Source organism: Montipora capricornis, chromosome 11 (genome assembly GCF_036669925.1).
Source record: "Montipora capricornis isolate CH-2021 chromosome 11, ASM3666992v2, whole genome shotgun sequence".
Lineage (NCBI taxonomy): Eukaryota > Metazoa > Cnidaria > Anthozoa > Scleractinia > Acroporidae > Montipora > Montipora capricornis.
In genome coordinates this window covers 37,082,813-37,095,312 of record NC_090893.1, presented here as the reverse complement: position 1 = coordinate 37,095,312, position 12,500 = coordinate 37,082,813, and the positions used below count along the sequence as shown (strand labels likewise).

At 38.9% G+C, this 12,500-nt stretch overlaps 1 protein-coding gene and 1 pseudogene across 3 annotated transcripts in view; one reads left to right on the top strand and one right to left on the bottom strand.

Annotated features, from left to right (window-relative positions):
* LOC138022858 (uncharacterized) overlaps positions 1-12,500 on the bottom strand; it is a 295,342-nt gene that overhangs the window by 270,136 nt on the left and 12,706 nt on the right. The window contains exons 2-3 of one of the 3 annotated variants that reach the window (XM_068869845.1): positions 3,977-4,075; positions 2,095-2,405 (exon numbers count right to left, since the gene is read on the bottom strand). The exons of 1 other annotated variant lie outside the window; for it this stretch is intronic. In XM_068869845.1, the coding sequence (XP_068725946.1) occupies positions 2,095-2,379 (285 nt within the window). In that variant the 5' untranslated portion in view covers positions 2,380-2,405; positions 3,977-4,075. The remainder of the gene's footprint in view (positions 1-2,094; positions 2,406-3,976; positions 4,076-12,500) is intronic. One more of the 3 variants, XM_068869844.1, reaches the window with a different exon arrangement.
* Positions 9,500-10,514, top strand: LOC138024730 (uncharacterized; annotated as a pseudogene).

The following is a 12,500-nucleotide window of genomic DNA, read 5'->3' as shown; positions in this document are numbered from 1 at the left end:
CGCCTCAGTCAGTGGTCCATTAAACGAAGATAAGTTTTTCGCAAACAATGGAGAAAATGTTTGCATTCCAAGGCCGTGAACACAATAGTTTGATCTTCAGTGGTCCATTAAACGAAGTTGAGTTGGCGCAAACAATGGAGAAAAAGTTTGCATGCCAAGGTCGTGAACACAATAGCTCGGTAACAACGCTCCCGTTATGAATAAAATCCAAGTTTGCACTGAATAGCCAAGTCGAAGATGTTGGAAGCCAGAAATCTCTTAAAAATTGCCATATCTCATACCCAAATACATTTCCATCACTTGACGATGGCTTTAGACATCCGCTCCAAGAGTTCTTTGAACAAATGAGAGCCCCAGTTAGGACTATAATGACTGAAATCACGGAGCTCACTTGTGAATGCAGAAAGTTCATTCTGGCATGCTGATTACATTTCAGAAATAAAAAATGGGGGTCACCGAGTTCGTTTTTGAGATATGAGTAGCTGTTGCCACTGTAACTTTTTACGTCACAAAAATGACAGCAATAATTGGTGTTTGATATGGTACCATAACATTGCTGTTAAGTGATAAAGTGATGTAGTGTGAATCCTTCTAATATGAACGTTTCTTTCAAGTGTTGAAACTGGTTTGAGCCACTTTAAATGTAAAATTATGCCAATGAATACAAGTTATCACTTGCTTGTGATATGAGAACAACAGGTCAAATATTTTTCTTCTTTTTCTTACCACTTATGCGTCATAAAAAATTTGGATGCTGTTAATATTATAATTGAGATCTATAACTAAACGACTAAACATACCTTCCAGTTTCACTGCGCAACAGACACGAGAGAAATATACGATGAGGTTTACTTTGGTCGTTTAGGCCGCACACAATCGTAACATTACCAACATAAATATTGGAAAAAGCCACGTCTATTGGGCGGACATAAATTGACTAAACACATTTCACACACAATACAGCAAGGAAAGTATATCCAATACACAAAGTAGCGGAATTGGCAGATGCGAAAACCAAAAACCCTGTAGGAAAAAAATGGAAACGTATCCTCCCCGAACCAAATTCAGTGGGGCAAATACTTCGGACGTCATGGCGGCCATGTTGGTGTAAAAAACGTCTTTTGGGAATTTGGCTCTATTATTATTATTATTATTATTATTATTATTATTATTATTATTATTATTATTATTATTATTATTATTATTATTATTATTATTATTATTATTACTATTATTATTATTACTAATATTATTATTATTATTATTATTATTATTATTATACAAAACGCGAGCGGCATTTTGGTTTTATTTTGAGTACCAACATTTCCGTCTAATCACGTGAGTGCAAACTAAGAATTGCGTAACAGATAAATGTGTAAATGAAGTTTAAGTATACGTCCAAAATCTCGATAATCGTGGGTAATAGGTGTCGGCCTCGAATGACTAATCACGTGCTATACCTAGCTTAGATACACTTAAGTCACTACCTATAATCCCTCACTTACACCTTCTGCAACCCAGGCCCTCTCGCTCTTGTGATGCAGAATATTCAATTTCAGGCTTAATCGTTACCACTCAATCGCTAGAAATTCCGGCATTAACAAGAAAGATGAACATATCTGTAAAAAAAGACTCTACTGAAGACTATCTGGTTGTCGTTTGTTATCCATTGAGTGCAATTATAAACAACAAGACAAATCGAGGCAGTGAATTGTCTTTCACTGCTGGTTAAATAAATTCTCGCTGAAGCCTTCTTTGGAGGAAAACGTTGAACAAAGTTCACTTTATCCAGCATGAGCAAAATGTTGGTTTTGGCCTGCGCCGATGACATTAACTTTGTCCTCAATATAATTAGTTTTTGTGGAGAAAAAACCTTTTAACTGTGTTCTACCTCAAAACCAATTACGCTGAAGAACAACAAAAGCAAAAAAGTAATCGCACTTTCGTTATCATCTGCATGACGTATTCACTGCAAGAAGTACTTTTAATTTAATATTCCATCTTATACTGACATGATGTAATCATTGATTATAAACTAAATGTCCATCGGCTTAAACGTTTATGCCTTGGTATATCGACAACTTTGTAACTCACCTTAACAAGTCCATTTTCTGTGTAATTTGTCCATGTTTTATCGTCTATAGATGACTGTAGGGTGTAAGTCTTTACCCACGAAGGAGGATGAACGCTGGCCCCGATCCCCTGAGTGGACACAGCACAGATTACATGAAGCGACTGTAGGTCAATCTGCAGATACTCATTATAACCCCAAGTACACCATGATCCTATCTCGTCATTCAATCTACCAAGACTGCCCGGAGCCTCCAAGTAGTGATCGGGTACCGTTATCCTTTCATTTGGGATTAAACCATTTTCCATTCCAAGATCCCAATCAATACAGTCTCCTACGTTTAAATAAACAACTGCAGTTTAGGTTACAGTTGAAAACTCCCTGGCGGAAAACAAGACTCGTTTTATCTTTGTTCTTTTCCCAAATAAACTAACATTTGGAACCATTTTTTTAATTAATGCAGTAGATAAAGGGTAACAAACACTCGATGAGCTAAACTGATTATTATTATTATCATTATTATAATTATAATTACAATTATTATTATTATTATCATCATCATCATCACCATTATCATCATCGTCATCATTATTATTATTATTATTATTATTATTATTATTATTATTATGTTTAGTCTGGAATACTATGCAATACCAGTAAGAAATATTCGGCAGTCGGGCTCTTTTGAGACCTATTATTTTTATTGTGCTCTCTGCTCCTATGTGCGCAGGCCTAGGGAATATTTTCCGACATGCCAATACAGTTTCTGCACTATTTGTTCCATTTAGCATTTGATAAAGGAACCAGGGTGGGTCGAGATGCATTAATTTTGGGTAACATTCATTAACAACTAATCCCTTAATTTGGTGATAATACCCCGAAATCATGAGAAGCTAATTTTAAAAGCGAATACTGTAACGTCAATAATGCTATCTTCATTCCATTTCAAGCATGAAATTTATCGCAATTAAGTATTTTTTAAATCTGTTCTGTTACCGCTGTAGTCTGCTTTCGCTAATATAGTCAATGATTTCCAATATACTAGAACAGTTAGTGAAACTCAAAACTCGTACTCAAGTCGCGATTTCGGAGTTTTATCAGCAAATAAAAAAAATAGTTGTTGATGAAGTTTCTCCAAAGTTAATGCATGTCGCCCCCCCTCCGTATCATTTTATATGAACCATTTGGAATTGATTTACTTGCGAAGCTGGGTGTAATTTATTTAAGCACATATAGAATTGTTCATCGGTCCAAGCGAGAATGGACTGGGACTAGTTCCCGAAAAAGGAAAAAAAAAACTTTAACGAGTAATTTACTTCGGAATTTTTACTTGGAGGACAACCTAAAAGTAGTTTTTTTTTTTTCTTGAAGCTGTGGGAAGATATCTGTCAAAGGGTCCCTTACTGTATATAGAGAGTCAAAATTTCAGAGATATTTAGAGGGAGAAAGTTAGGCGATTGTTGCCATTAGGATACAAACAAGTTTCATTTTATAATTAGCTTTTATATTCTTTTCACTAATTTCGAACGTTTTCGTTGGGGGGGGGGGGGGGTGAGCTTAATTGAGATGTTCTGTCAGTTTTACTATTGAACGCCCCACTCTTCCTTTTGCCGATGTTTTTGCCTGACTTAAATCTTAAAAGACAGGTAACGTGACGAAATAAATCCATACTTTCTTCCTATACACGAAGTGTGCAATCCTTTATTTTAAAAAAATATTCTCGACCCTGAATGCATTCTTTCAATTTTTTTTGTTATACTTGATTGTAAGAAGACCTGTTTTAATCAATATTATTTAACTGAACAATTATTTGATTGGCGTAATTCTAAAGCATTTTGAATTGTTCACTGGGTTTTATCCCGTTTCGCGCACCCAAAATTGTTTCTTGCTTTCCCAAGACCTTACAGAAGAAAAATGTTCCATGTAGCTTCTCTTTTGGTCTTTTGCCTAAGGAGCGTTCTTCCGACACGGGGGCAACCTTATGAATCTACCGCCGCATTGCACCTAAAATTAAATACAATTGAAAATCAGCACGTGACAAAAAGACCACATGATGCCCGATTCGACTGCACAATACCAACACGTGGCACAGTACTTAAATTATAATCTATCTTCTATTTCACTATAAAAGTTAACGTTAAAAAACGACGTTTCGACCGTTCGACGGTCATTTTCAAGTTGAACAGTAAAATTTTTTGAATGCGCTAATATATATGTAACCCATTACAAAAATGCTAATAAGATACTGACCAAAACTCTAAAATATTTACATAGAAACAATACACACACACACACAAAAGAATAAAAAATTGCCGCATGAAGAAACGCTAAGTAAATAACTTCGCACTATCGAGTCACTCTGTTCAGATTTGGTTTAAGTTTGCGAATAAAAAACATTTCAAAAATCAAGCAGTCAAGTTTACTCTGACATTTCTTTAAAATTTCAAAGTTGCTTGCAATGGAATCCGAATCCCCTCCATGCTCGTCCTTTACGTGGTAGCCGATTGTTGATCGCTTATGTTCCTCCACACGTTGATGTAGGTGTCGACTCGTGAAGCCGACATAGTCTGTATCTGTTACGAGTTCGATTGTTTTGAGGAAAGTTAGTTTACAAACTAAACTGAACCCAGGGTAGTCGGAACAACATCAAGAAGATTTATTCCAAAATGAACGTAGTTTCCACGAAGTAAAACTCTGATCAACACGTACTCGATAAACTTAAACGGCCTCCGCCAACTTGAATAAACACTGCTTCTGTCACACTTGACTAAACACGGCTACCGCCAACTCTCTTCGCTTGTGAAAAACTATTTGAAAAAACTCCGCTTGTACTCGTCTACCTATATACTCTGACAATAAGCTTCTATAACTTTCTCAAATAGTAATCAATCTAATTATAGAAAGATTACAAAACACACCGATTTAGAAACGCTTACGCACGAACCTAAAAATAAACAAACTACGAACTCTCGCGAGGCGTCTAGACAGTAACGCTAGTCACGCAATACTATTTTTCGTAACATAATCCCCTTCTAGAAGAAATTTCCTAAATTTATCCTAAACAAGAAAAATTGCTAAATAAGGGGCAGTTCAATGTCATTCCTCCGCACGACTCAAGTAATCTGCTCCAACGTTCTCTGAGCCCTTAATGGCTTCAACTTTGAATGAATAACTGCAAAAACATAGCCCAACGCATAAGACGTCCGTTGGCAAACTTAGCACTGTTCATATACTTTAAGGGTTCATGGTCCGCCTGAAGAACAAAAGAGACTCCGTTCAAGTAAAGATGAAATCTCTTGATACTCCATACAATCGCTAGACGTTCCTTCTCAATTGTGGAATAGTTCCTTTCTGCACCTCTCAATTTCTTGCTTGCGTAGCAAACGGGAAACAACTTCTCAACATGTTTCTACATTAACACTGCACCAATTCCACTGTTGGAGGCGTCCGTCCTTAAGAAATAAGTTTTAGCTGGATCGGGAAGTTGTAGAATAGGCTCACTTGTTAGGTAAGACTTGATCGTTCGGTAGGCTTTCTCTTGTGCTTCACCCCACTCAACTTTATTAGGTTGGCCTTTCCGTGTGAGATCAGATAAGAGCACTGCGATCGCTGCAAAGTTGGGGATGAAGTCTCTGTAGTATCCTGCTAGACCCATAAATGATCGCACCTGTTTCTTTGTGCTTGGCTTAGGAGCATCTTTAATTTTCTCCACGTTATCCTGATGTAGACCAATCATTCCTTGCTCCAGACAGTGGCCTAGGAAATCCACACTGTTTACACCGAATAGGCACTTCGTAGGTCTAATAGAGAACCCCGCTTGTACAAGGAGCGAAAATAGCTTCCTTAGAGCTCTAATATGTTCTTCCTACGTACTGGTGTGAACCAATATATCATCCCAGTAGAAATCAACATTGGCTAGATCTTCTAGCAACTTCTTCATTGCACGCTTCAGGGTTGCTGCCGAGTTGATCATTCCAAACGGCATCTTCAAGAACTCGTACGACCCGTCAGGTGTTACGAACGCCGTTTTCTGTATGTCCTCCTCTGGTATTGTTATCTGCCAATATCCCTTGCTAAGGTCGATTTTTGAGTAGAACTTGTCTCCACTAAGCTTCTGAAACAAATGTTCAGCGGTTGGCATAGGCTCGGGATCAAATACAGTTAGTTTATTTAAATTCCGATAATCAACGCACACGCGATTTGTGTTGTCTTTTTCTCTACAACCACAGGTGACGCATACGGAGAACTGGACTCTCTAATAACTCCCATTTTGGTCATGTCGGCCACATCTCTTTTCAGTGATTCTCTGATGCTGTAAGGTACTGGATAAGGTCTTGATCTAACCGGCTCATCTGAAATGAGTTTAATATGATGCTGGACGAGGTCTGTGGCACCTGGTGCTTCAGTAAACAAATTCGTGAACTGTTTAGCCAAATCCATAAATTCATTCCGTTGGTCATCCGTCAGATTTGGTCCGGTTTTAACATCTTCGATTGATTCCTTGGCTACATATCCACCAAGCTCTAAAAAACCAACGTTTTCTCCCTCTGCCTCATCAGCTTTAGCTGCACAGTCGACAGCATATATCGTCTACACACGAAGCGCCTACTCCACCAGCTACTGCTCCTTCGGCTGTCCTTCTCCACCAGCTACTGCTCCTTCGGCTGTAGTCTCCTCTCGCTCAAAGTACTTTTTAAGAAGGTTAGCGTGGTAAACTTTCTCCTTGCCTTTTACTTTCACTTTGTAGTCATTGAGATCTACCACTGAACTAACTTCAAAGGGACCCTTCTACTGCATAAGTAGCTTGTTATGGTCGGTAGGTAGCAGTATAAGCACTTTCTCACCTGACTGGAACTTGCTAACTTTAGACTTGCGGTCGTAATAGTGCTTTCCTTTCTGCTGGGCTTTCTCCAGTTCACTATGGGCGAGTTTAAGGGTATCTTCTAACTTCTCTCGTAATTCAAAAACGTACTGGTAACTGTTCTTTACCTCAGGCTCCTCAACTTCTTTCGTCCACAGCTGTTTGAGTATAGCCATTGGTCCTCTAACAGCTCTTCCATATAACAGCTCAAACGGTGAAAAACCAGTGGACTCTTGGAGAACTTCACGCTAAGGCAACAACAGCGGGTTTATGTAGCGATGCCACTGTCTTGGCTGCTCACTACACAGTCTCTTCAGCATAGACTTCATCGTTCCGTTAAACGTTTCCGTCAAACCATTACACATCGGGTGATAAGGTGTTGTTGTAAGCTGTTTAATGCTTAGTAGTCGGGTGACTTCTCTCATACAGTCAGAAACAAACTGCGTACCCAAATCACTCAAGATTTCTTCTGGTACTCCTAGACGGCTGAAGATATCTACCAATGCCTCTGCTACAGTCTCTGTGTCAATGTTCTTTAGTGGCACAGCCTCAGGGTAGCGAGTCGAAAAAAATACCAGTGTCAATATATATCTGTGTCCTTCACTCGGAGGACTGATAGCACCAACAAGATATATTGCTACTCTCTTAAAGGGTTTATCAATCAGTGGCATCTTCTCTAACGGTACCTTTGGCACTGATCCTTTACTTACGGTCTTCTGACACACGTCAAAGGACTTGCAAAATCGGGTGACGTCACCTTGAATTCCAGGCCAATAAAACGCACTCTGGATCTTGTCTGTTGTTTTCTTGATGCCCATATGACCGCCCATGATCGATCCGTGAGCTACTTCCATTATGGGGCGTCTCAACTTCTCAGGTACCATAACTTGTTTAAGCGGCTTACCACCATTCACGTAAGGATGCTTGTACAGGCGGTACAGTACTCCAGATTTTTCTTGGAAGGAAATCTCCGCCTGACCCTTTACTAGTACACCGTCTCGATCCCAGTACTTATGCAGACTCTCATCTTCTCGCTGCATCTGCTTGAGCTTCTCTTTATCCACAATAGGGTTTTCACGGGTACTAGGCACCTTCAAAGTCGTGCGTTCATCCTTTTTCTTAGCCTGATTTCGGGTAGTTACCGCGCAAGCCTCTTGCCAACTGGGGTCTGGATTCTGTGCATCCCTTGCATCACGTACATTACCAATAATAAGGTCGTAGATAGGATCTGAAAGGCTCTGCGTTTCTACATGACCCTTAAGATAAGGCGTATCAACATAAATTCTTGCTATAGGTACCTTCCTCGCTGTGTTGTCAATAAGCAACATGACGTTAAAATCTCCGGTGAACTGATCCTCGCTGACAAGGTCCTTCGTGACTAAAACTCCACTGCAACCGGTATCTCTTAAAACGTCGACAGTCTTCTCTCCAACTCTGCATTTTACAATTGGCATCTTACTTCTTACTCCAGTTAAGGGTTCAACACAGGCATTACTTAGCAACGGGACTTTCTTGCCACAGGCTAACAGAAGCTGATCATTTTAAATACACGACTTGACTTCTTCTGGGGTAGCGTTAAGATCTGGAGACTTAACCAAACAGCCAGCACTAACCTGACCACGTTCCACAGGGGTACCATCTTTACCTTGGCCTCCTGACCTCCGTCCACCTGATCGACAGTTCCTTGCCTCATGACCTTGCTTTCCACATAGGAAACACTTTCTTGCTAGAGCTGGGCAGTTAATTGCTTTGTGTCCGCGGGCATTACACTTGTAACACTGGAGGGCTGTTGTATCACTCTGTAAGTTCTTCGTTTCTTCCGCCTTGGACTGTACTACCGCCTTCTTGGTTGCAGAGCTAAACAAGTGCTTTCCATGAGCTTCCAAGTATTGATCAGCGATTTTCGCTATCTGGTCAAGCGTTTCAGGGGCTCTTTCACGAAGGTGAATAGCTAACTCTTTTGGACAAGAGTCAATGAACTGTTCTTCAACAATTAGATCTTTTAGGCCTTCAAAAGAACGTTCAGTGTGCGACGGTTCCAACCACCGGAACAAGTATCTCTCCAGTCGTACTATAAACTGTTCTGGGCTCTCATCAACTTCCGGCTTTGATGCTCTAAATTTACGGCGATATCCGTCCTCCGTAAGGTCATATCTCTTCATCAATGCTAGCTTTACTCGGTCATAATCTTGGGCTGCTTCCTCAGATAACCGCGAATAAACTTCTAGTGCACGTCCAGACAAAAGAGCACTAAGTTTCGAAGCCCATCCTGTCTTCTCCCATTTAGCTGTCGCTGCAAATCTTTCAAATCTTTGTAAATAAGCATCCAAGTCGTCCTTGCCATCGACAAATGAGGGAAGCTTGGGTGTTTTGGCCCTATCCTCTCTAACTTCAGGACGCCCGTCAGCATTCTCCACAGCCAAACGTGCAATCTAAAGTAATAACCTTTATTTAAAGAGGGTAACACCTATTACTATAAAAGTTTTCTCCCTAGTGGGAGTGAAGCTGAGTGAGGGGTGTATTCCATTCAGTGTTAACAAGAATTCAGAGGCAGATGAAACATCACAATGGAACCCCAAGACAAGAGCAAGCTTCCCTTTCTTGGCATGGTGATCATCAGAAATGGTCCACGACTAGAGACGAAGGTCTACGTGAAACCAACCGATACTGGGCTTTTATTGCATTATCAAAGCCATGTTGACGTCAAGTATAAACATTCTCTACTGAAGACAATGTTAAACCGTGGTTTCAAACTCTCATCGAATTGGCAGTTTTTCCATCAAGAATGCGAACGTCTCAAAATGGTTTTTGCTCGCCTGCATTATCCTGAAACCCTCATAGAGAACACCATCAGAAATTTTATCGAAATGAGAGTTGGGTCACCTCGCAGCTCTTACAAGGTCTCACCTGATTGGAGACCACCCTTGAGGTTTAACAAAAGAACAAATAACAGAAACAATGGACCCTAGGCCTAAAACAAAAGGGCTGCAACTCTATCCTCTAGGGTCCATTGTTTCTGTTATTTGTTCTTTTGTTAAACGTCAAGGGTGGTCTCCAATCAGGTGAGACCTTGTAGGAGCTGCGAGGCTACCGTGAGAGTTACTGAGAATGTGATTTAAACAGCAAGTATCCGATGAACAAGATGCCCCCATCAGAATTGTGCTACCATTCAAAGACCAGAAATCGGCAAATGTGGTAAGACACCAACTCAGCGATCTTAGTCGAAAGATTAATGCCGTCGTCCAGCCTGTTTATGTAAGCAGAAAGATCAAAGGAAATTTCAAGCCGAAAGAACATAAACCTCCAATTGTAAACCAACAAAACGTTGTTTATTATTACAAGTGTGGTCTGTGTGATACAGACTATGTCGGCTTCACTAGTCGACACCTACATCAACGTGTGGAGGAACATAAGCGATCAACAATCGGCTACCACGTAAAGGACGAGCATGGAGGGGATCCGGATTCCATTGGAAACAACTTTGAAATTTTAAAGAAATGTTAGAGTAAACTTGACTGCTTGGTTTTTGAAATGTTTTTTATTCGCAAACTTAAACCAAATCTGAACAGAGTGACTCGATAGTGCGAAGTTATTTACTTAGCGTTTCTTCATGCGGCAATTTTTCATTCTTTTGTGTGTGTGTATTGTTTCTATGTAAATATTTTAGAGTTTTGGTCAGTATCTTATTAGCATTTTTGTAATCGCTTACATATATTTTAGCGCATTCAAAAATTTTTACTGTTCAACTTGAAAATGACTGTCGAACGGTCGAAACGTCGTTGTTTTTTAACGTTAACTTTTATAGTGAAATCCGTTTCAAAAAACTTATCTTCTATTTGCTTTAATAAAAAGATACTGCCAATCGTGAACTGGCCAACGATCTTAACTGGTTAAATGCTAAGAAGTAATATGACTTCTGTCTTTAAGTGGGCTCTAAGTGTTTGATTATTTTGTAAGTACTTGTAACCTTGAATTCCTTTAGTAGTTTGTGGGTTTTGCCTATTCCTAACTAATATGCAACTTGTATGTTTGTATAACGTCATCCGGATAGTACCAATAAATAAGATCTGAATCCTTTTGTTAAATCCAAGTAATACAAATACCTTAAGTGAAACTCCATGTTTCTTGCGAGGATCCCCGAGTCATTTGCTTTACCGCTGGATTTTTTGCCGCACATCATCAACCGAAAAGAAGGTATTTGTTACGCGCAGCAAGGCTATTAAGTCAAGTTTCTTCCTTTTTTTTTTTTTTTTTTTTTTTTTTCATATTTTCTATAATTTTCTCTATCCTGGAAGTGTCAGACATCAGGAATAAAAAACTCTTCCAGTTTAAAGTATTCAGGGTATTGGAGAGCTTCTTTTGTTTATGGTAAGGGTTTCTTATCATCATCATCATTATCATTATTATTATTATTATTATTATTATCATTATTATTATTATTACTATTATTATTATAATTATTATTATTATTAATTAATTAATTAGTTTACTTATTTATTTTTTACATAGGAGAAATTAAACGACGTTTAAAAGACCGTTTTAATGAACACCGCTAGATAACGCTAACACCAAATCCAAATTTACTACAGTCGCTGAACATTTCCTCTCCTCTCCCCACAACATCTCTAAGGACATGAAATTAATTCCAATCGAAAACATTTTTTCTAACAGAGACTGGATCCGTAAGGCCAGGGAAGCTTTTTTAATTTCAAAAGGCAGGACAATTGATTCCGACGGTCTTAATATCTGCGAAGAAACGTATTAGATTTCGGTTTATTATTTAGAGTCACTTCCGTTATTTTTCTGTTACTCTTAGTATTTGAATTAAAATTTGTTGTAACTGCCAAGTTTTATCACATTTTTTCCAGTATTACGTCAACATCCATTTACTATATATATGTACTTAGAAGCAATCGAATGTAAACTCTCATTGTACCTGAAGAAGGCTGGTTTGGCCAGCCTAAATGGCCCAGGTTTAAGTAAACAAACCATAACTGAAGCTTTATTTGTTTTTCTATGTGCAATATTTTTTGGATAAGATACTGGAGCTTCTGTTTTGAGAAGGTTTTTACCTGTAGTTGGCCATTATCAGGAAAGGAAACAACACTTCATATGCACTCATTCTTTTTGCTTTTTTACTTGAACAGCCCAGTTCAATCGATACTTCAAAACGGTCAAGGAACGAAATCATCGGATTGAAAGTGGAGCCAATGACAAACATAAAGAGGTTTGCAGCAGAACTAGGCGGCTCTCAAGTGTGAGTTACTTCTTGATGTATGAATCTGCTGCTTGAGACCAGACTGAGTAATTATGCTTTGTTGCTCTCAGCATTGTTATAGTTTTTGTTGTATACTCTCCAGAGCTGAAGAGTTTGCTGATAATTACATTAAGTATAAATACACAGGTGATTATACAAAATCGCGCGCTCTCACTGGCTCGCTATCTCGGATTATCAGCAGATAATCACCTCGACGGACAAAATGGCTGCCAGTAGTCGTTTTGCCACTGTAAGTGAAGATGATTTCGCGTTGAAATGTTTTTTTTTTTCTCTTTTTTGAAATAATCACC